At 34.8% G+C, this 25,991-nt stretch overlaps 1 protein-coding gene across 2 annotated transcripts in view; it reads left to right on the top strand.

Moving 5' to 3' along the window:
- Window positions 1-25,991, top strand: part of LOC109107572 (CUB and sushi domain-containing protein 2-like) — a 273,002-nt gene that overhangs the window by 60,037 nt on the left and 186,974 nt on the right. For both annotated transcript variants that reach the window (XM_042776949.1, XM_042776948.1), the window contains exon 4: window positions 22,289-22,483. In XM_042776949.1, the coding sequence (XP_042632883.1) occupies window positions 22,289-22,483 (195 nt within the window). The remainder of the gene's footprint in view (window positions 1-22,288; window positions 22,484-25,991) is intronic.

The raw sequence follows: 25,991 nt of genomic DNA, 5'->3' as shown, positions 1-25,991 counted from the left end.
GTGCAAACTCAGGGTGGCATATGAGATGAGCTGTGGGGGGGGGGGTTGTGTTCTCATTAGCTGTGGATGTTTATCAGTCTTTCCCATCTCTGTATCACACATCAGGATTAGCTCTGCTGTACGGCAGCTTAGATTCTGTCACCCGGCTCGCCGTTTTGTCTTACCTCCGAAACGCTGTTTTGTGCGGATTAGACTGCCATTGTCTTTGGATAAGCCTGCTTTTGTGCGACAGTTTGAGTATGAGAATGGCAACATCCCTGTCCCACGTGAAGCCTTGCAGAACCGCATTTTCTGTTGTGTGCCATATCGACTGACAAAATAAAACTTTGAATCAGAACTTTTGCTGAACAAGCTGGACCGGTGCTGCATTTCCCAACTGAAATGCCAGAATATGTAAGGAAACACATTTGAGGTGCCCTGTTGAATAAAATATTATGATGCATCTACATCAACTACTTTTTATAGAGAAGGAGTGTGTTGGGCTGCTGAACAAATAACTGGAAGTGGAGAGATGAGGCTGGATTTGGGTGAACAGAAAAGCTCCAGAGAGGATCTTCTTGCAGACGTTTTGGTGCTAACGGTGTGAATGTGTGAGACAGGATTGATTCTTCAGCCTCTCTGCCTTATTTATTCAGTGGAAAACCAACCTGACATTATCTGACCTTTTTGGCATGCTGTATGTTTCGCATCCCAGCCATGTGTCATTAAAAGAGAGTGATGTGATCATGTAAATTAAATAAATGGCATGTAAACAAGACTAATTGCATTAGAAATATGCCAACCAATCAAATTAATAACCAGGAGAAATCAAAATCATCCATACCTGTGGAGAGAAAACTCATCTATCCCATAGTGGCCTGGAATCCTGCTGTTAAACCATCAGTGAGGATCCTGGTGTGAGAAATATACACTTGAGACTGTGATTTTAACCAGGACTGAGTTGAGTGCTCCCTTAACCATTAATTAACTTGATTGAACAAGTGGCATGAATATGAGAGTCTCCCAAAGCTGGTCTGGTAGAACTCTTCAAAATAATAAAAACCATCTACTTTCTCATTCTGATTTTGCAAACATAAATCATGAATGCATAACAGCTCTGTTTCTTAAACAGAAATCCCTATTGGCCTTGAGAGACTTTAAGTATTCTGCGCCACCTCTGGATGTTCCCTCCTATGCTGTTCTACCTGTGGCCCTGTTGCATTTGTCATCTCCAGTCTATAACTCACAGGACTGACTGTACCACCTTTGCAGTTTGACTGCTTTAACCATTTTAAGGGTCGCTACATCCTGCCCTAGTGCTGAAATGCCAAGAGATGCTTCTCGCATTATGTCTGCATCTATGACCCTCCTTCTGTTTCTCTTTCTCTGTCTCCATTTACACTGAACCAAAGAGAAAAAAAACAAAGAAAGTGAAAGTCGTGACATTTGTCAAGTATGGTGACCCATACTCGAAATTGGTGCTCTGCATTTAACCCATCCAAGTGTACACACACAGCAGTGAGAAGTGAACACACCGTGAACACACACCCGGAGCAGTGGGCAGCTATAGATCCAGCGCCCGGGGAGCAACTGGGGGTTCAGTGCCTTGCTCAAGGGTACTTCAGCCATGGGTATTGAGGGTGGAAGAGAGCGCTGTTCATTCACTCCCTCCCACCTACAACTCCTGCCAGCACCGAGACTCGAACCTGCGACCTTCTGGTTACAAGTCCAAATCTCTCACCGTTAGGCCACAGCTGCCCCTATATGTATATAAGAGCAAACATTGTTCTTGTAACCTGGTGAAGAATGGGACTCAATTATATATATATATATTGCATCACTTTTTTTTTTCCTTTCCGAATTAATTTTAGTTGAGAAATAGTTTCATGATTGCAACAAAGTTTGGTGCACTTTACAGTTCATTCCAGTCAGTCACTTAGACAGGAAGACTCAATCCACTCCGAGTTCTTTGCTTAGCAGCTTGAGCACATCAGATATGCAGGCATGAATATTGAATATTTAACATTATATTAATTACATACATATACTTTATAGACCCCCTTAATCTCTAATAACTCCACTCTGCTCTCTGTTGTTAATGTTTTCTTGTCTGGACACAGCACTGTTCACACGCTGTGTGGTAACGGCTTTTGGCACCAGAGCATTTTAATGAGTATGAGTACAGGAGTGCAGTATCAGGCCCCATACCGATACCAGTATCAGTATCCATACTTCCCTACATGAAACAGATTTCATCCCTACATGAAACAAAATTGCTCCTAAGTGAATATTGTAGAAAGCAGACTGTTAAATGTGGTTTTAAACCACTCTTTACGGTCAGAACATGACAAACACTTCATGCTTATGAATTCTTTACACTTTTCCAGTCATTTTTCCATAACAAAATAAATATCTTAAAGGTGACCTATTATCCCCCATCAAATCAAATCCATCACCAGAAAAGCCACTAATAAACCAACTCACCATAACATCACATTAACACAAAAACTTCAAATACACAAAAGTTTGTTAAAAACACGTCTGTGAAGGTAAACAGCTGGTAAAGGAATTGCATGTTTAAATTAGATCTGTGTGGCAGCAGCGTAATATACAGTAAATAAATAAGTCCACTGTTCTCTTGTCTTCTCTGAGGTGGAACTCTAAATAGTGTTCTGTTCGTCTCTGCAGCTAGTTAAGATGCTTTGCTCGAACATTTACTATGGCATTATAACTGGTAGACCATTGTCACCCTCGAAAACAAGAATGGCGGTGCCATGAGTGGAAACATGCAGATAAAGGGGGGGGTGATATTATAATAAGATCCCTTTGTCATGTCACAAAGGGAGCAAAATCTGCCGTGCTCGTTTTTTCAGAAGCTTGCAGAAAAAGGCTTACCAAAACAAAGTTACTGGGTTAATCATTTTTCACGTTTCCTGGGTTGGTAGATGATAATAGCACTATAGCAAAGTCAATATGTTATGTCACCTTTAATAGAAAAATGCATTTCTTAATTTTTGCATGTTCTAACGAGTGATATTGTTTCAAGTCAATATCATGAAATGGGTTTGTGTTGCATTTGATGACGCGTATCTTCAGCACAGTTTGTAGTGCGGGCTGCGATATTAATAATAATGCATTTTTCTTTTTTTTTTGTCTCTTAGAAATGCACATTTGACAGTAGCTTGAGTTGACAGTAGTAGTTGCTCGAGTTGGGATGCAGATATAAATTTATGGTCCTTATCAAAAACAGTAATATCTGTAAAAAAAAAAAAATAATAATAATAAAAAATAAATAATAATAATAATAAAATATATATTTTTTTAACAATTTAATTTATATTTGGTGAATTTGATTTTTTTTTACTGTTTGAGTTTTATTTAAATTAACCACTGGTCTTCTTTAGTAGCATACATTTAGATCATGATAACCACAGTTAAAACCATATATACAGAACCTCAATACCATGGTAAAAATGTAACTTGGTTTCTAGGTATTTGTATAAAAAAACAGTAGTCTAAATACCTTTAGTATAAATGCACAAACACTATAGCTTTATCACGAAAAAAATAAATAAAATCCATTACTCTTTAATACTTGTCTACATTTATAATATAATGAAATTTTGTATGATTATTATGTTAGTGTTACTGCAGTAAATCCATGATAAATGATGGCAATTTGTAGATTAAAAAGTCTTCTGACTGTATTGTTGCTCACAGTGTTTCTCCTGTTTGTCAGTGTCATTTCGTCTGCCTTTAAACTAGTTGAGAGAGTCATTTGTGTTCTTTGCTGAATTCACAGCGCTGTTTAGTGCAGGTGTGACCGAGTCTTATCATCGAGTAAACACATCTGCTCTAGTAAGCTCACGCTTTTGAACTTTGAGCCGATAAATTTAAGGCTGAGATCACAAGACGGGTAAATGAAACAGCAAGGTCAAGAAATTAAGTTTGCATCTGTTCACAACGATCACAACACTGCTTAGCATGCAATATATTTTCAAAGCAGATTCAGGAAAAATGATTTTATGCTGATGAGGATTGATTTGTTTTACCAGCAAACCAGCATAAATGATAAGTGATTTGCAACTCCTTGAGAGCAACACCACAAACAAATCACTAAAGAAAACATATAGTTACCAAGAAAGCACTGTCTTGCTGTGACTTCTACAGTCACATTAACTAGCACATATAAGGCAGGTTATGAAAGCTGCATGTCCACACACATAAAAATGAATATGAAAGCTCTGGCACAATCCGCTCTGGAATGCCTACTACTCTCCATAGTCTATACTTTAAAAGTGACATTGTGAAATTGATCCCAACACACTTGCGCATTAGCTCAATAAGTAGTTTCTGCTTTGTTGAGCAACGATTCAATCAGAGCCTCTCTGTGCGTGCACAATTACCAGGCAACTGCAGTGAACACTCATCACCCCCTGCACACAACAGGCAAGACATGCAATCATTTGCAAATCCCACAATTCCTTCTAAATAGGAGAAGAGTATAGCAGCTTCCCTCTATATCGTAATGACACACATGCATGAGTTCCGGCTGAAGGAGACGGTTTGGCTATGCATGACAACATAGACTGAGTCTTTTGAGATCAAAAATGAAGTCAAAATGCTTGTTCAAATAAATAAATAAATAAATAAAATAAGGGGGAAAAAAATATAATTATGACAGATGTTGTCATTTCTTCACTCATTTTGTTCCAAACCTGTAAGACTTGCTTTCTTACGTGAAACACAATAGGCTTGTGTGTTTTTGCCCATGAAAGTGAACGGGGTCCAGTGTTGTTAGGACCCCAAAATTCTTTCCAATCTTCTTTTATGTTTCACAGAAGTCAGTCAGTAATACAAGTCTGAGGTACAATTGTTTCTTTCTTCTTTCTTAGATCAGACTTAAAACTAAGACATTATAAAATTGCATATTTTTTGCCAAAGACATAAGTCTGTATTTTTGTCACTGACATAAATGTGTATTTTGTTTTATGCCCCAGAGAAAAAGCTGTTAAAATTAAGCATCAAAATGCTGTTTTGTTCAGATGATTATATAAATAGACCCAACAGTGGAACTTTTTAAAGACAGTTTAATTCTTCTTCGTTTGAGGATAAACCTACGGGGATCACACACTATTTTGGCCTACAAAAAAATATTAATTAAGAGATAATATGAGATATTTACTGGTGAACTACCAAAAATCGTGTGTTGACTAAGCTTAAAATAACTACAACAATATATATATATAATAGATATATATATATATATATATAATATATAATATATATATTATATATATAATATATATATATATAGCAAACATATTGAATGCAAGTAAAATATCTACATCAATGTTTCAAATAATTTTGATTAAAATGTCTCAAATATGGGAGAAATAATGTTCCCAAACTGCTAAATTTTCATTCAGTGTAATACTCCGACTCAGATTTTGCCATTATGTCTTTGAAATAAACATTATAGAAATACAAGTTAATATATATATATATATATATATATATATATATATATATATATATATATATATCATATATATATACATACATACATACATACAGTAGGTAGACATCCAAAAACGTCACTTCTACCGCCGCTCTACCGCCCGCCGCCGGCCGTCTGCAAAGTGCATTTGCAGCTTTTGACCGCCACTGAGTGGCGCTTTAATCACAAGTTTTCAACACAAGCGCCATTCAGCCATTTTCCGCCCCCCAAATAGACGTCAGTTTTGCCTCTCTGATGTGTTACATTTGACTGCCTGCAGTCCCAGGGAAAATGAAAGAAAAAACACTATAGTTAAAAATATTTAATATTCACAGATGAAAGTTTGGTAATTATGAAGTTATGTGCATTTCTTAGAACGAATTCAAGCAGGATAAATGTCAAGCCTGTGCCTGAGCCTGTGCTTATATTTTCTCTAAGCTACACAGTATAATACACCATATTTTAGATTGACACATTTAATAGGTGTGCAGTATTATTTATATAACATGAATTATGTGTTATATTATTCAAAATAAATTGTGGTTTACTTTGCATCAGAGCATTAAAAGTGGCCTATTTTAGTGAGCTAGGCTACATGGATCTATATGCAAAAATGTCAATATTCTCATATATTAGGCCTAGATTTTTAATTTATATTTTAAAATTCCTTTAATAAAACAACATGCATTTTTGTTATTCGTTAACTGTCCTTTATTTTGACAGACAACTTCTTGGAAAATATATTTGTCTGTAAGAAATTGTTGCTTGTTTTTATAAATTATTTTTCTTTTAGTAAAAACGTGAGGCACTGTATATAATTTCGTTCCCATTATTTAGGCCTGATTAAAACAAGAAACGAATAAATTAAACCTGCACGATTTAGCTAAATCATTGAAATTCTAAAGAATGGACGGATTAATAAAACGTCCTCACGATTAAACTCAAGTTCTCTCATTATAATCACCAAACTGCAAATGATGTAACCTAAAAAAAAAAAAAGCTTCATTAATAGACAACTTCAGTGATTTTAAAGGGAGCCGCCGTTACTTGCTTACATAGAATTTAAGTAAAAAAAAAAAATATTGCAGCCACATTTAAATGCAGGTGTGTGTAAAAATGTCCTGCGTGCAAGATTTGGCGCGGCGCGCGAGTGATGCTGAGTGCATGCGCAGCATTTTATTCTTATTTGTTTTATCTTCACTACAAATCTTGTTTGGTTTTATTTTGGATAATTGCATGTAAAAAATAATTTACGGTTGTAATGCATATGCAAAATGTGAATAACTATTCATATTTAAGTGTTTTTGCGAAAATTATTAATGCGCATGCAGGGAGGGAGGCGCCCTCTAGAACACTTGAATTTTTTCCTGATAATGAATTAACTTAAAATTGTGGTGTCTCACATACATGAGAAATATATCTACAGAAAGCTTGAAATGTCTTTTAAACGAATCAATTCAGAATGAAAGCATTGTGTAATCTGTGAAGGTTTCTCTTATCTTTAAAAAGCGCGTTCATGTGGAGAGAGGCAGCACTGTGAATTTCATCTGCAGCCGACAAGAAAACATTTGTTTATTAATAAATAATTAAAATGTCTCCTTTTTTTTACAATTATTGGGCTACTTCTTCCTGTGCTTTGGGGCAAACTTAATGCATGTGCTTGAGCGCGAAATATATTAAGGCTCATTATGGATTATAGATGTAAAATGTAATATAATCCTGCGATTAGTTGAATAATGACACATGAACGACTAGTAACTAGAAAACTCTTAAATGGGAGGCAGACCTATTAAATAGCCTCTAGACATCTCTGTTAAAGTTTTTAAAGCATTTTATACGCGTTTGCATGAATTCTTCTTTCAGAACGGTCTGTAATGGAGAGATGCCTTAAGCACTGATTTTTCCTCTGAAACACAAAAACGAAAATTGAAATAAAAGTTGATATTTTTTTTTTTGAGAATGGCCCACCCCTTCTCTGCAGATATTGTTGCTTCTGGTTTCTGCATTGTAAATAGGCTAAAAAAAAAAAAAAAAAGTAATAATAATAATAATAAAAATAATGTCTCCAAAAAATTTTTTTGTCATGTCTGTAACGCATGTTTATTCCCAAATCTAAAAAAAGCCTATAAAACATCATAGACGGATCATACTGATGTCTGGACTGGTCTGGATGTCGTTTGCGAATTTATTTATTTATTTATTTTATTGAGTTAAGGCAACTTCCTATGAAATTATAATAACTAATAAACTATATTGCTATACATTAGTAAACATTTGAAGTGGAACAAAACCTTTCTTCAAAGTTGCCCTAAAACCAAAATGACGAGTCCTATCTAAACCTGTTCTGCAAGTTTGATACCCTCATAAAGACACTGTCCATATGAAAGACCAAGAGATTCACACCTTTATCTCGACCCCCACAAGCTATACATAACTACCCCAACCCCCTCCAGCTGAACTGAATTCGTCTGTTTTTTGGCTGTGAGGAACGGTGTGTTTCTCATGTTTACTGTGTTGAAACATGCCTGCACTCACAGCAGCCTTACTCTTTTTATTCATTATTTTCCCGCAGCCCATATTATTGTTTTCACAAGACCATAATAATAACAAATTATCCATTGATAATTAATCATTATTTTACGAAAATAATTTTTATATGTGAACGTAGCGTTTGCGGAAGGCTTTAAGACCAAGCGGAGTCCTCCATCAGCTGCTCCCGCTTCACAGCGCGCGTGACTCGCGCTAACTGCGCCCAGCTTCAAAGTCCGCAAATTTTGATTTAACTAAATCAGTTTGAGCGAATACAACTTACTGATCATGAGCCCAACATTTAGCAAGACAGAAAAACATTCAGTCTACCTGAAGGAAGATGTATTTTATTGTAAGTTAATGCTGTTTATTAAATAGAGAGTTAAAGAGATGGAGACAGAGAGAGAGAGTGAGAGAGAGAGAGAGAGGAGAGAGAGAGGGAGGAGAGAGAAGAGAGAAGAGAGAGAGATAAAAAAAAAAACCGTGTTGGCTATTCCTAAACTTGGAGCTTATTATTGAAGTACAAATCCAAACACCAGAAGCAAACTCTCAGTGTTCTTTCATTGAAAAGTATGCATTTTGTTTATTCACAGGCTATATGGTTGAAATAATATTTTAGTTCAAAACTTTAAGTGCCATTGTTTAAAAAAATGCTTTATTGGCTAACGCAGCGGTTCTCAACACCGCGGCCCAGTCCACGAATTCAAATGCGGCCCACCATGCTGAACACAATTAAAAAAAAATAACTTTCAGTTTTACAATTCATTTTAGTTTTTACATTCATTTAAAAATGTACTAAAGAAATATAAGCTATAGCCTAATGTTTATATGTAAAATTCTTTTGTTTTTCATATATTATTTTCAGACATGAGCAGACCTACGTTCCGCATATGAACACATACAAGCGCGCACTTTGGCAGAATTCAATTCAAATAGTCATCAACAGCCATTAGTTCGGTAAAATTGAGCATCAGAATTGACAAATTTGTTTTTAAGGGAGTAAAAAGAAATGTGGAAAATGCCAGCGAATGAACACATACAAACAAGAATAGTCGCAGTATCAGCAGTGAAGGAGAGTGCTAGATTTTCGGTTTGCGCCGTAACTCACTTGAAGAAGTTCAGGCAAATAGAAACACCCATACTACGCAGCAATCATCCTTAATTGCAGAAATGTGGCAAAACATCTCTGGAGAGAACCTCATCTTATTAAATTCGAAAGTGCTTTCCATATTTGGATCAACATAGGCTACATTTGTGAACGCACATTTTCTGCAATGTCGCGCGTCAAGTCATGCTCCCGTGCGCGTCTTACAGACTGCAACTTACAATCGCAACTTCATTGTGCTGTTACTCCTTTCGAGCCGAATTTCACAAAATTGGTCAGCTCCCGACAGCATCAGGTGTTTTATTTATGGGGAGTAGAATTATTAATTTATTTCAATGAATGTAATCGATTAAATATCATAATATTTAGGCTATAATATTATAAATCAGGTTGGTTTGTATTGATGACGTAATATGTAAATGATATGAGTGCGGCCCGCGAGACTTGCACTTGGACCATAGTGCGGCCCGTTGGAAAAAAAGGTTGAGAACCACTGGGCTAACGTTTCATAGCCCTTCAGTTGTTATGCTTTAAAATCCCATAACATTTGTAATTTCACAGTATTTTCACCTCCTAAATCACTAACCTTTAAAGTCACAATTCTATAATGGTCAAATTTACTCAGGCCGATGGAACTTTTAATTACATTTTATTATTATTTTTTTTTTAGAATAATTGTAGCTTACATAAATAGGTGAAGCAAAACAAATATGAATAATATTTGGATCGTCCCTTATTTTTTCCCTTATTTTCTTAAAGAATAAAACACTTATTTTCTACAAGAATAAACATGATAACATATTATTAATTCATAGAAATAATTTAAGCAATTAAAACCTGATAACATATTATTAATTCATAGAAATAATTTAAGCATTTAAAACCTTTTTTTAAAAACTTGAACTTCAATACTATTAAACTGACTTTAAAATCTCAAGGAGTTTAGTTAAAAAGGGTAAAATGTCACAGTGCATGTTAAAATAGCCTAAATTAAAAAAAAACTTGTGTTAACAATATAATCTAGAACTAACAATATAATTCGATTTTTTTTTTTTTTAAATGAACAATTCCTGTATAAAAATGGGACAGCAACCTTTATATCAAACATTTTTAAATAGTCCACAGCTGAGCAACGCGCGAGGAAGGTTGAGCGTGAATGTGCTGCACAAAAGTCATTTTCAGATGCAATGAAAATTAAAAAAAAAAAAAAAAAAAACCCCTGGATAGCCTAGATTAGGCCCAGACTCTGTTCCTAAGTATATAATAATTATAATTACCCCACAGTAACAATTGTTTAACCGATTAATCACCTATTTTCGTTTGCTGCATGTTATTTTATTTATTTATTTATTTATTTTTTAAAACAGGCTAAAAAATAAATTAAGTTTGTGAAGAGGAAAAAATATATAAGTATATATATAAGAATATATAAGTCATGTATAAGTTGAATTTTATTACATTCAGAAATAATAACGGCTGGCCAAATAATGTTATAATGTGCCAACAGGATATTTTTAGTTCTCTTCACTTAACAACAAATCCTTTAAATTTAACAAATTTATCAGAACAGAACAATAAATTACAAATATATAATTCTAATGGATAAATAAAATTGCAGTATATAATAATATAGGCTTAGCTATAAACAAAAAAAAAAAAAAATTAAATGAATAATAATATAAAGCGAACCATAAGGTAAGGTTGGGCTCTCATTCGGGAGAGAAATCCAAACGTTTCCATATTCGTGATGTTGCCTATTTCAAGCTTAACTATTATTCATTAGGAAAAAATAGGCTTTGTAGTACACGCTGTTTTCAGTATCGACGGGGGGGAAAAAAAATTAAAAATCATAATTAACAAAAATATGCCAAAGTGGACCGCTGCTCGCACCCGAATGGCACGGTGAACGGCTACTGTTTCCAATGAATGTGAGCGAGGCACCAGCGCGATCAAACAGCTGAAACAGAAAATACAAAATTTTTGGTCACACAGTAAAGGCATAATTCAAAAAATGCAAAGTGTGTAGCAGTTTGAAAAATCAAGAATAATAACAGAATGAATCATAATTATTGCTAAATGCTGGACCGTGTCTCATTATCTGCAAATGGAACCTGAAGGATTTTTTTTTAAATTTTCAAACCAAGAATGAACCGAAAATGAAACCATTTAGCTATTTATCCGTATATATAGGCCTTATTTAATGACTGTTTAATAACAATTGCAAGCATAAGATCCTTTGTATAAAGGTCTTCTATTAATTTTTGATGAGTAGACTGTAACCTAAGACTATCCTACATTTTGAAATTAACTCACTGTACATTTTTTAATGGTTTTTTAAAAATGGTACAATGTTATATCATAATGTTATTGTTGTTTTACCTCCTCCTTTTATCTCATTTTACAATTACATTCAGTTCGCAATCCGTCCCTTTGCGCCACCTGGTGGTAGTTTCGCGAAGGATTTTAACACTTGACTGACTTGAAGTTAACGCCAGCGGCGGTATTACCCATTTTGGTTGTCTACCATCTGTATATATATATATATATATATATATAGCATATAAGTATAATATATTATATTATATTATATTATATTATATTATATTATATTATATTATATTATATTATATTATATTATATTATATTAATTTAACGCGTAATTTAACGCGTCAGTAGATAAAAAAAATTTAATCTAATTAATTTTATTTTTAAGCATATTAAATTTGACTGTGAAAATACCCCCAAAAGATCATTTAAAGCCATTATTGTGTTAAATAAGAAAAGTATCATGTAGACATTGACAAAGGTAGATTCTTTAGAAAGAAATATTTTAATTGATTCAACAAATTTGATTACACACAAACGTTTAGGCTACAACAGCCTAACATAAACTATGGAACATTACAGAAGATGATTTTATATTATTTTTTAATTTTTTTTTATAAATGATACTCTAAATAAGAAAATAAAACTCAGCAGGTTGTGGTAAATGAGTAAGTCATTGAGTCATTCATTAATGCATTTTATTCGATTCATTCAGGAATGATGTATATGGCTGTATATCTTTGTGAATGGGCCACTGAATCTTTGGTTCACCCGATTTGTTTAAAACGCGGATTCATTCAGACCAATCAGTCAACGCTATGTTGATTGGAGATCCGCAACAGTTCTGCTGTGGCTTTATATGCAATATTTCTTCTGGTAAAACTGAGCAAAAACAGACAATATTGTGTTTAAAATGTAACACAATATTACCTTCCTATTCACTGAACTGTTATGTAACATCACATTTCCACTCTATTCGGCACACAAACAGCACAAGTGCTATACTGCACTCACTGCTTGTGTGATATAGCTTATAATATGACAAATATGAGACAAAAACTCATACAGGGACATTTTTTGCTCCGATATATTGAATTTCAGGGGCATATAACTGCATTTATGGACTAGCTACATCACGCAGTGAGTTGTTGCCCTGCATCATGTTGGTTTGAAATGTAAGAAAAATTACAGTTCTAAAGTGTAAGACAGTCGAATCAACTGAATGCATTAACTGTTGAAAAAAATTATTGCGTTATTTTTCCATAACTAATTAATGGGATAAGCCACACCAAAATTAAAATTTTGCCATTAATCATTTACCCCCATGTCGTTTCCGTAAAAGCTCCTTTCGTCTTTGGAACACAATTTAAGATATTTTGGATGAAAACCTGGAGGCTTGAGACTGTCCCATAGACTGCCACATAAATAGCAGTGTCAAGGTCAATAAAAAGTATGAAAGTCGTCGTCAGAATACTCCATCTGCCATCAGACATGCATATCACCATATGCTGTGTATGCTCTTCTGTATCAGCTGTGCCACAAGGATGTTCTGTTTCTACGTGTATTTAACTTTGATTTGAAATAAAACAGCGCATCCTTGTAGCGGGGATGACACAGAAGAGCATACACAGCATACGGTGATATGGAGAGACACAAAGTAGACCGTTGACAAAGGAATTATTGAATTAAGTCGTTATTTTTATTTTCAAAAAGTGTTCCCGTCGCTTCATATAACCCAGATTGCACATCTGATGGTAGATGGAGTATTCTGACGATGATTGACGAGAAGACTTTCATACCTTTAGTTGACCTTGACACTGTTATTTATTTTGGCAGTCTATGGGACAGTCTCAAGCCTCCAGGTTTTCATCCAAAATATCTTAAATTGTGTTCCGAAGACGAAAGAAGCTTTTATGGGTTTGGAACGACATGGGGGTAAGTGATTAATGACAAAATTTTCATTTTGGGGTGGAGTATCCCTTTAATTCAATTAATGCATTAAATTTACAGACCTAATTATATTATATTATATTACGATTTTTAAAATTTTTTAATTTCTTTTTTACAAACTCTTGTTTCAAATAGAGTTCATTCATAATGTTCAACAAGTGTTAAATCAACAGTGGGTTCTTCCGTCAAAAATTTTTTTGTGCAAGCCATTATAACATTTGAATGAGTCAATGGATTCACACTTAATCCAAAGTTTGTGTGAAAGTCAAGAATACTCCAGCTTTAAGTGTTTTTTTTTTTTTCTCTCTTTTTTTTTTCTCAGTACTCTGGGTCACAAGGGCTCTGGTCTCTTTATGTTTTATCTGGATCTAGCTTATTTCTATTTTCTTAGTGTGTCAGCAGAAAAGCAGACTCAGAGTTAGGGTGGAGATAAGCTTAATAAATGCAGAATTTATGTTCTAAAACCACTGAGGGTTGAAGGTGTCTGTCTCATGTTGAATGGCCAGTAACATTATGTGCTCATAATTGGCTCAGCATCTGCCCAGAGGAAACCTGCTTTGATTCTTCATTATGTATACATATTTATATTTATTTATTTATTTATCATCTCTGAGCTGGCAAGAGGTGCCATAAACTGCAGGATTTCAGAGGCAATTAATTGGTAGTTTGGCCAGCTCATAATCACATTTGGTTGTGAAAATTTTCACACACACACACACACACACACACACACACACACACACAAACAAGCTAACAATATAAGTGTGATTGTGATAACTGTTTTAGAACAAGAAATAAACCCATAAATTGGAGTGAACCTAGTTTCATCTTCCTAAGAGAATACCCACAAGGCTGTTAGTGACAACCTGTTACTGCAGGGGCTCTAGATGAGCAAACCAAAGCCAATGAAACATTAATAAGCACTCAAATAGACCCCAAACTTCAAGATTGTATATCCATTTGGTCCCTTAAAGCCTGTGGAACAGAATACTTCAAGAATTTTGCAGTCAGAAAGTTTCAAGAAGAAAGAAAGAACAAGAGGCATGAAGAGCAGTGTCTCTTCCAGGAGCGAATCTAGAATTCCAGCCCTCAGGGGTCACAGCCTCTCACTTAGTATGAGATGTTGTAGCTTGACATTTCTTATTTTAAGTATGCAGGATGACAAGTTCAAATCTTGGCCGACTGATCATTTTCAAAAGATATATGTCAGAAAATGTATATTAGTAACTGTGGATATTTTTTTTTTTTAGCTGCATGCTATTTTGTGATTTAGACAGGGCACATTCAGACAGCAAAAATAAAAATAAATAAATAAATAAAAAAAAAAAAATCTAACCAAAATAAACAGTAATACTACATTATGTCATTATGTTAACATATTATATAAAATATTCTATATTCTAAAATATACACTACCGTTTAAAAGTTTTGGGTAAGATTTTTAAAATGCTTTATGGTCACTGAAGCTGCTTTTATTTAAACAAAACCCAGTAAAAAACAGTAATATTTCTAAATAGCATTACAATTGTATTATGGAAATTTTATTTTTATTCAATGAAATTAAAAATTTAAATTTAAATAAAATTACGTGACCCCTAATGCTTAGTATTTTTGTGTAAACTGATCCATTTTTTTCATGATTTTTTTTATTTTTAATGAATAGAAAGTTCAAAAGAACAGGATTTAATAAAGATATTTTTACAAATGTCTTCGTAACATTATTTGCAGTCACTTTTGATCAAAATACTGCATTGTTGTGGATTGTTGCAGAAAAACTGAAAGAGCCCAAATATTTAAATGATATTAATTTAAAATATTAAAAATAATTATTAATTAATATTAAACAAATGCATTTGGCATACACTGCTAACTGCACAGCTTCTGCAACTCAGCATTTAAAGACAATGCAAGCTGCTAAAAAGACACCAAGTTGGCCTCATTTTATATAAACACTAACAGAGATGAAAATTTAATTTAGTAAGAAATTTTAGTGTGCTATGGTTAAATTAAATCACATAACTGCCGAAGGTCAGCTCCTCTTATAACCAGTAAACATGTCTTTTACCATAGGCCCTCTGGGCTTCCAAAAATGTGTATGCCATGTCTTTATATAATTCTTATCTACATCTTTTTGTGACTGAGGTAGCAAATGTCACCTCGCTAGGCCGGGCAGCTTTTTCTTTCTTTGATACCTCTTTCTCAAGCACACTTAGGGCCAATATGCTTAATCTTGAGGCGTCTTGTCACTCTCACTTTCTAAAGAGCTCCACCGCTGAGAAAATTTCAAACCACCTGGGCATGCTATGGCTGGCGCATTATTAAAAGCCTTTCATACACACTTTTATATAGCCTCACACCACAGCGGGACAGAGACTGAGCACCTCTGGCAAAGAAAAAACAGACCTTGGATGTTTTACTAATTCAGAATTAGCCGATTTATTTTCTTATATGGTGTGATAAATGAATCAGCTGAGTAAATAATGTGAGCTTGCTTTCCATAGCAACATACTCCGAGACCTTCGTCTCTGCTCATCGCGTTGCCACAGCAACAGGCACAGGTCCACCTGGGTGCAGTGAGCCAGTGTCAGCGTGGAACACAGAAGGACGGGAGTGTCAGTAAGCTCGTGCCTGTTTGTATCTTCTCTGTTTCACACATTAGAGGGACCCCTGTGTCTGAGGAAGAGTTTCCAAATGTAGCTCTGGCTTTACCGTTTACACCTCCATTAGTCTGCTCTTTCTAAGAACCGGCGGTCTCACAAGCTGATTCACACCACTCACCCACAGACAAAATAATCTCTGTTATCTGCCTTCAAAGCTATTTAGCTACAGACCCATGCACCTTAGTAAAACTTTATGTGTAATAATGTTACTTACTGCATCCTGCTGAACTGTACAATTGCATTCAAAAACAAGATAAATGAATATATGCTTTGGTAAACCAAAAGGCAGACACTGAAGTCTTAGTAGATCTTAAATGAAAAGTTGTCACAGAATTTTTTTTAGATTTTGTAAATTTTTTCTCAGCCTTGTGCTATTTCAACCCAGTTGGATTTTCAGTATTCAAACATTCATTCAGCTCTTCTTTTTTTAACTCTTTCCCTAACCAAACAAAATTTTCCATTATTTATGAGAAAATGCTTTCCTGTGTTTTCACTGTTATATGCTCGGGGACACTGCGATAATGCGATCTTCAACAAAAAAAGATGTAGTCTTTGATGAAAATGCAATTTTTTCAGCTTTTTGATCTAAATGTTGCTTTTTTTTTTTTTTAAAACTTACCTGAATTCAAGTGTTGAAAAAAAATAAATAAAATAATAATGATTGAAGCTAGAATTTTTTTTTTTTTTTAGTAGAAGCTCTGTTCTGTACGTTGATGTATTGCATATTCAGATATTCATGCAACAAAATATTCTGGAGGCCATGACATTTTTGTAAAAATGATCAAAAATGCTGGTGGTGGCTGGCAAGTTTTTTTCAAAATGCAGTGGGGGAAAAGTTAATACAATGACAACAGGATATGAAGATCCCTAAGGGACCATCTAAAACCAACAAATACATCATGCACACCATATTCTTACATTTGATTTGGTGATGATTGATGGTTGCAATTTAAATTATTATACTTATTTCCCTCAAATTGCATTTATGTTAAAATTTAGACACCCTCCCCCCCCCAAAAAAAAGTAACCAACTCATTAAACCAGACATTTTGGTTTTTATGTGTTATCACAAACAAACTACTGTATGACTGGAAAATGATATTCGCAAGCTGCAGCTGAGGGGAAGATGAAAAAAAATAAAAAATAAATTGGATTCCTCAAACAAAGCTACTATATTGCTTCAGCCAAATATATAAATAAATGCACCATAAAAGTAGCCCATTGTATAATGGCTTGTGTATTTATCTATTTCCTCAAAAAAAAAATTAAAAAAAAAAAAAAAATTGGAGGTAGATACATGGTCAGAATTGCTGCATGGAAATTCTTAATTTTATATATATTTATATATATATATATATATATATATATAGATATATATATATATATATATATATATATATATATATATATATATATAAATTAAGAATTTCCATGCAGCAATTCTGACCATGTATCTACCTCCAATTTTTTTTTTTGAGGAAATATATATATATATATATATATATATATATATATATATATATATATATATATATATATATATATATATATATACACAAATAATTTTGTTCACAAAACAATTGAAGCGTACAGGGATTTGAAAGGACAGGATACTGATGCTTTATAAGTTCAATGGAAAATGTCTTTGTGGACAGGGACATGCAGGGATTGTGTACAATGCTGCTTGCAGGAATTCCTGGACGAGACGTCAGTCAGGCAGCCTGTCCGCGTGTGTGAGTGCTTGCGTCCTCTCAGAAATCACCCTGCCATTTGTGAGATTTCCATGTCCATCCCTGTGAAATCAATCCATGCCTAACAGGGATCAAGGAAGCATATCAGAGCCTCTGTAGCAGCTCCTAAATTACACAAAGCTGCCGGCCTGAGACAAATGTGAAAGAAGAGATGTAAAGCATGCTCAAAGAATGGTATTGAACAGAGAATCAGACATTTTTAAATGAAAAATGAGGAAGCAGAGAAAGACATGTTGCTGGGGTGACTAACTTCAGCAGAAGAAAATAAGGGGTACTCAACATGTTTGTATAAAACGATTACGCGTGAAATGCATTTGAGACGCAATCACTTTGATTTTGGCTTACTTACATAAAATTTGTAAAAAAAAAGACATTTATTTTTATGGCGTAGTAATGAGTCACACAATATTACACATATTAGGTTAGCATCTACCTAGGCAACTTATTACACTAAAAAATGATGACCAAAAAACAATTAATATTTGCTACTACTAAACAATAACAAATCAAGTGTGCTCCACTTTCAGTATGAACAAACACTGGTATGAAAAGTCCAAAGCCAAAAGATAAGAGCAAAAAAAAAGAAAGAAAAAAAGGACTAAAAATAACACATCTGTACTTTTCTGTTCTCAGATCCCTTTTGTATACCACTCATTTTTTCTACCCTCCCTTGATCTGTCTTGATCCTTCCCCCGCTGCCAAGTGTAGCTTCCATGTAACGCTGCAAAAGCCAGTATAAGGCCTCATGTGAAAGTTATCTGTTGTTTTAACATCCATCTTTCGTGAACAGCAATTAACATTTTGACTCTTGCCTGCAAAACTGTTTTCTTTCAAAAACATGAAAAACTGTGGTGATGTATATTTTAAGATACACTTTGAGATCGCTTTAAGAACTGGGAACATGTTACTTCATGACTGACAATCAATCAATCAATCAATAAAGAAATAAATAATGAAGCACAGCAACAGCTTTACAGGGGCATTCATTTTGGGACTTTTTTCATTTACATGACCATGCAATTTCCAGTTTCCTCAACAAATCTTTTCCTCCAGCTTTTGAGTATATCATACCATAGAGGAAACAAGAGAACATGTGTACAAGGACACCATGCTGTGTGCAGTGTCCCACTGTGACCTCCACAACTGTCCCTGTCCTCCCAGGGTGGAACTCATATAGCTTTGATATTAAGCCTCGGGGTGGGAATCTCACAGGATTCCCCTTCTTACGATTAAAATTAAACAAGGATGCCAGTGGGGATATATATATATCCATTCATATCTTGCAGGAAATAATATTGCACTATAAATTACTTCTTAATTGGTCAACTGCAGCATTGCAATGTCTAATGTTTTTGTACAGGGCTAGAGCGTATAATCAATCTTTTCATACCAATATAAGTTAACAAATGGAAGTTTTATTCTTGTTGAACCAACCTAACCTAATTACGTGGAAAAGTTCCCTTAATTGAATTAAGTTAACTTTACAAACATTTTCTGAGTGTAGCAAGTAACTTAATTTATTTATTGGTGTGTAGGTGTATAATATGCAGGATAATGTGCATTTTTTTTTTTTTAATAAACAATTTAAAATTGTGACTGAACTTGATAGACAATGATCATAATGCATATTTGCTGCACAGAAAAGAACAGGTTTGACATTTATAAAGGTTATGAGCAAGATAACGTGACTAGATAGGCTGGTTTTCCATTTAAAGTGAATGAGAATGCTGAATGGTGATTTCTACATGTTGCTAACTACTCAAAATAGTAACTTGTCAGTACTTGACTCAAGTAAGCTTCAAAACAGTTTCCCCATCACTGCAAATACAACACATATGACAAATCCCCCTTCAATGCTAGATATGTGGCCCATGCTACAGGTGAACATCTGGAGCTGAATCATATAACATCTGGAGTCACAGAGGCTACAGATAAATAAAGCTTGCAATAATTTCTTAAACAGCTGAGTTGACAGATCAGCTCAGAGTGTATATAGATCACGAGGCACTCAAACATTTAACTAACTAGTAACTCAAACAAGTATTGAGTTTGCATGAGGTAAAGTTTAAATGTAATATTGCCAAAATCCCGTAATAACCGTATTATGAGGGTGCATGTAAACACACTCTATGTGGCATATGCTGATTTTAATTGCAATAAACAGTCATGCAAATGCCTTAATCACATTATTACAGCTCTGAACAAAGTGCGCATGTGCTCAGATGTGCATGGATGCCATGTGTTCAAACAACTTCATGAATGATCTCCGTGACATTATTCTGAAGCAAGCTGGTTCTATGGGTGCTAAACACCCTTAAACAAAAGTAAGAGCACCCTCAGCTGAGGCTGTAAAAATATAATATTGACCAAAAAGATCTGGCAAACACTCAAATCCGTATTTGTGTTTGAGCAAAGGAGGGCTTTCAAGGTGTCTATTTACAGTGTGTTTGTGCAGTGTTGAGTAATGTAGTCAATCACAGACATATATGTTGATTTTTTTTATTATTTTTTTTTTTTACGCAATGGCCAATCAGAGGTGTTTAAGTTCAAGTGTCCCCTCACCGATCAAAACACCTGAGTTTTGATTCGGTGCCGAGTTACGTAAGCTTTCGAATCCTCTCATCATAACAAGGTAAGTGTATGCACAATGCAAGTGATACTGTAGATTATAATGGAACATTGTGAGACCGTGACATTGCGATGTTCATCACACGCCAAGTAACCGCAGTAGTAAACAGTACCATCTGTATCACACAAAGGTTCTTTAATACGTCTAATTTCCAGAAAAATTGAAATGTACAGAAGGTTTAAAGCATCTGCGCCTCTTGCACCTCAAAACAGAGACCTTTTAACCAAATTCAAATGAATTGAGGAATGTTTAATTGGTTGGCACAATGATTCACTCCAATCCTAAAGCGGCTTACCTAAATCAACGGGCAATGGCGTTATATGTATTTGTATTTAGACTTAGTGGAGAAATATGTCCATGTGCTGGAATACAGTGAAGTGGGAAGCAATTGATTATCAATTAAGAATCTAAAATAAGGACAAATGCTGAATTAGAAGACCATTCCTAAATGCTCTATTGGTCATGCTTCTCATTTAAGGACATATACAGTACAGTAAGTTAATCTAAGATTTTTAACTGCCAAAAAAAAGCGCAGAGTAACGGAAGCAATCCACCGATGTATCTGTGATTGCCTTGCAATGACGGAAATTGTTCACTGAGGTGGATTCAAATGCAAAAAGACAATCCATTGACCCTGTGTTTGTTCTTTGACCTAAACAGAGTCTTAATTAACAGTCCTCTTTTCTGTCCACAAAACTGACTTGTGCACAGCGAAAGTGAGGGCGGATCGATTGAGTCTGCTGATAAATTGCACCACAGCTTTATGCTAGAGATTTTTCCAAAGTTATCAGCATTAAAATGTGAACCTCTATTTATAACAATTAACCTTGTGGACGTCAGTTCTGCATAACACACACAGCAGTAGTGAAACCGGTGACCTTGTAAATCCACACTACTGTAGATGTTCGACTTGCTACCAATGCTAAGTTGGTCTAGATGGCCGTCTGCTTCAGAAAAGAATGGGAATGGAAAAGGCTTTTGGTTCGATTGTGTGGTTCGATGTTGTATATTTGTAGCACCGTAAGTACAAGCAGCAGCTGTTTACTCAAAAGTGCCAGTTTCAATGTTTTATTCATGTTTTTTGTTCGCTTTGGATTTACCCTCAAACTTCACATGCACACATGCTTACGTTTGTCTGCTGTGGATGTACTGTAAGAGAAATGAAGAATGTGTGCTGCTCTATGAAGGCAATTTATTCAGAAACAAGAAGCTGTGGGAAATGGATTTAATATATTAATGTGACCAGGAGTGGGCAAAGATGCAAATTAAGTCATTAATAGTGGTTCAGTTTTGTGATTTAGGACAACTTGTTTTTATATCAATTACAAACTATACCAGTGTACATAATGTACCCCACCATAGATCTTAGAGTTTGAGAGTTTGTTCAGACTGATGCAAAACTCTAATTATTGTCTGAATGGTTATTTGACATTTTTGAAATGTTGAAAATTGTTAGTTTACCTAGTAAACTGACTTTAATGTGCTGTTGTCAGTATGTCTTGTATGGATTATATACATAATGTCTGTAAAAATCAGTAATGCTGTGGTTTTATAGGTATTATGTATTATGAAGTTACTGTACATTATAGATATTTAATTTCAAGCTATTACTGTGAATTGGAACCCTACATCTATATTACACTTTTGTAAAGATGTAAAATGTGTCTGAAAGAAGTCTCTTAGACTCACCAAGATTTTTTTTTTTTTTTGATTAAAAAAAAAAAAAAAAAAAAAAAAAATATATATATATATATATTACAATGCAGTTTATTTCAGTTTAAATATAATTTTTAACAGGGATACCTTATATATATTTATATATGGTTTAAATTTAAAAATTTTGTTTCTGTCCCATTCCAGCCCTTCCAAGCTACACCTGTGGGAATCCAGGTCAACTGGTGAATGGCATCCAGCAGGGCTCTACTTTTAACATCGGGGACAAGATCCGCTACAGCTGCAACCAGGGTTATGTGCTGGAGGGCCACACCGTGCTTTCCTGCCTGGCTACTTCCTCCGGCACTGCTGCCTGGGACTTCCCCCTGCCATACTGCCGAGGTGAGTCCAGGGTGCTCCAAATGGGCGAGGAGGGACTGAACCTCCTCAAGAGAGACTCCAAAAAGGTTACCAAGTGTCTTTATCAGCACTGACTGATATCCCAGCGTTTAGTAGCAGGTTGGCTGCAAAGTTCTATTTTTCCAGGATGAGACGCAGCAGAGACCCCCGAGGTGATACCTGCCGACGTGTGAAAGCCGCACAGACGTGTTGTGTGAGACAGCGAGGTCACATGGTAGCCTGTTAGCTGTTGACTGGGGGAGAGGGATATCCAAATGCTCTCGGTCATGATGCTCTGAAAACATGCTGACAGTTTGAGGCCAAATATTAACACAATGTTGAGCCCCCACTGATGTGATGTGCTTACAGTATATTTTGCATCCATTCTCTTATACGCAAAGCACAGGCTCATAAATATGCATAAATGAACTCTACATGGGCATATTCACATATTCATGACAATCTCATAAAAACATACACAGGTCTTGCAGTTAATAAAACAATGAAAACATGCCCCACAGATAATAGCATGTATAATGTATTAGACATATGCAAGTGCAGTGCACTGTAGCTTTGGTCTCCAGATCGAGTGTGAGTGTGGTCTCGCAGACCAGTATGATCCAGGGCCATCTGTGCCCGGGCTGGTGGACAGGAAGCCCATGTAAAGACACACATGCACAGACACGCAATGCCAGAAGAAAACCCCCTTTTGCCAGTGCTGAAGCTCCATTATCCTTCACTGGCGTCCTTCTGCCCCTCGTTATTCTTCTTTTACATTGTACAGTTTTTAGTCTTTTCATCCATATATTTTTCTCATCATCACACCACTCTGCTTTCTCGTACCAGGTGTTAGCAGTTCATGGATTTGCTGAGTCCCGATCCAACCATATGTCTCCAGTTGCTCATTCTTACATCTTACATTTTTATTTTACTTTATTTTTATTTATTTAGCAATTTTGTGGCAACCATTGCATCTATTTATTGCAATCTTTTTAAATCTTGTTTGTCTACATCTTAGTGCCACATAAAAAAAGAAAAGAAAATAAAAGAAAAGAAAAATGATTTGTAAAGACTGAAGTCAGAAGGGAAGTTATGTTTTACAGTTTGGCACTAAATAGCTGTTCTATATGTCGAGTTAGCAGTTGGAAATCTTATCTATTTTTGTATCCTCTATCATCCTGCATGCTTTATCTCTCTCCAATTTTAATGGTTTTCTGATTCATTAACCATGCGACTGACACCAAATGAAGTTCTGCTTTGTAAACATGTAGAGAGAACCGCTAATAAAAGGCTGTGGTAGCCAACAGCAGACAGCCTCCTCTCTGGCTCTGTTTATGGGTGGCCAGAAGGTGGCAGGAGGTTGGGTCATTTCCCTTAAAGGAGTCACACAGTGTCAGTAAGGCTCCAGAGGCCATCTTGCTTCTCTGTCCTCATTACTGATTATATATCTTCCAGGCCTCTACACAGCGATCAGTCTGCCTTATTTACCACTTCCTATAGAGCATATTATAAATATTTGATCTAATAAGTCTATATTTATATACAAAAATAAATACTTTCCCAGAAGAATATCAGATCTCTAAGCATCTTCGCATGGTCTGTATCCTCACAGCCCTCTCAACCCCCTCATTCACTCGCAGGGGAATGGATTCAGTATTCTGCATTCAAAACGTCAAAATGGTGGGCTGCTGGCGTGCCCCATCCTCTATGGCACACTGAACAGGATGCTCGTTCCAAAAGGAAGATAAGAGAAAACCAAAGAGTTGAATTCTTACGGGATTGGATGAATCTGTTATTACTCTAAAATCCTTTTATTTTCCCCGTTGTTCTTCTCTATCAGTGCTGGCTCTCAGGTCTCAGGGTGCCGCTGCACACCACTCACTGCTGTGTTACCATGGCAGCCGCAGAGCCCGAGGAAGGCAGTATGAAGAAACATGAAACACATGCAGACCATCTTTTGTAGGGGCTTAGATCTTTATGCATCACACATAATCCATTTATTCAAGGCAATTGAACAAGTCACTTTGACATTTGACTTCCTTGGGCAGTTCAAAGGTCTGCTTGAGCTTATTAAGATAACTGATTGATGTAAGCCAGAATTCTGTTATGTACAGTATTTGTCAGGAAATGGGGCAAAACTACAAAACTATGGGTGCTTTGTTACTGTGCCTTTTTTTTTTTTTTTTTTTTACATACTATGGCAAAGAATGCCCTGCGTACTCTAATATATTTTACATTGTACTTCATGTATCATGGCACAGAAATGGCTCTGTTGTGGTAAAACCAACAGCTTATGCTTATCTCTTTCTGATACCACTCAGTGATGGACACTTTTCACATTTCTGGGGTTCTCAGAACCAAAAATCATTACTGCTGGGTGTACTTCTATAGTGGTGATGGGAAAATGACAGAAAGTATCACAGAAAGTAAGGTTTTTGTGTTTCCATTTGCTCCAGTAGTAAAAGAAAAAGTCAATGATAGTCTTTCCAAAATGTTAATTGCAGTCAGAAGAGAGAAAAATGAAAATATACCGTCATTCCCTCAACTGTTATATACGTTGGCCCGCACATGACATACAAGGAAAAATAAATAAATATTGTGCACAATTTATTGTTTTGTTCCCTCAATGTACTCAGGTGTTCACACGATTACTATTTTGTTCCACAATTTACTAATTTGTTCTCCTGATTTATAAATTATGTACACGATTTAGCAAATCAAGGGAAGGAATTAGTAAACCGTGCACACGATTTAGCCTACTATTTGTTTTCCTGCATGCCATGTGCAAGGCTCCGTAATTAAATAAGAAACTTACACAATAAAAATGCATATATTGTATTGTATTTAATGTAAAGTAATGTAATATAAATAATATACAAAGTATAGTTTATAAATATACATTACCTTTCAAAAGTTTGGGGTGTTTCAGTTTAGTTTTTTTTTTTTATTTTAGTTTTTTTTTGTAAGAATTCTCTTATGCTCACAGTTGCATTTATTTGATTATATTAAAATACAGCAAAACAGCAATATTGTGAAATCTTATTATTATTTGAAAGAACTGATTTTTATTTAAATGTCATAAAATATAATTTATAAATTATACATTTTAATGAAACTATAAATTATATTTAATGTCTTAAAATATAATTTTAGGGTGTTGCTGATTTATTTTTATTTTTTTTTTTTAAATTTTTTTTTTATGCAGTCTTTACTTTGTCTTCACTGCTATCCTTTGGAAATATGCTGATTTTGTGCTCAAAAAGCATAGGATTCTTTGAAAAGAAAGTTAAAAAAAACAGCATTTATTTTAAATATACATCTTTTGTAGAATTCTACATGTCTTTACTGTCACTTTTGAACAATTTAATGCATCCTTGCTGAATAAAAGTATTAATTTATTTAAAAAATAATAATAAGAAAATATATATAATAAAAGTTTTTTAACAATATTGTATGTTTAGTGAATTGTGATTGGTCTTGTGTTCCTTGCATATACAGTATGTAATCATTA

Source organism: Cyprinus carpio, chromosome A19, assembly GCF_018340385.1.
Source record: "Cyprinus carpio isolate SPL01 chromosome A19, ASM1834038v1, whole genome shotgun sequence".
Classification (NCBI taxonomy): Eukaryota; Metazoa; Chordata; class Actinopteri; order Cypriniformes; family Cyprinidae; genus Cyprinus; species Cyprinus carpio.
This window is presented reverse-complemented; position numbering and strand designations above follow the sequence as displayed.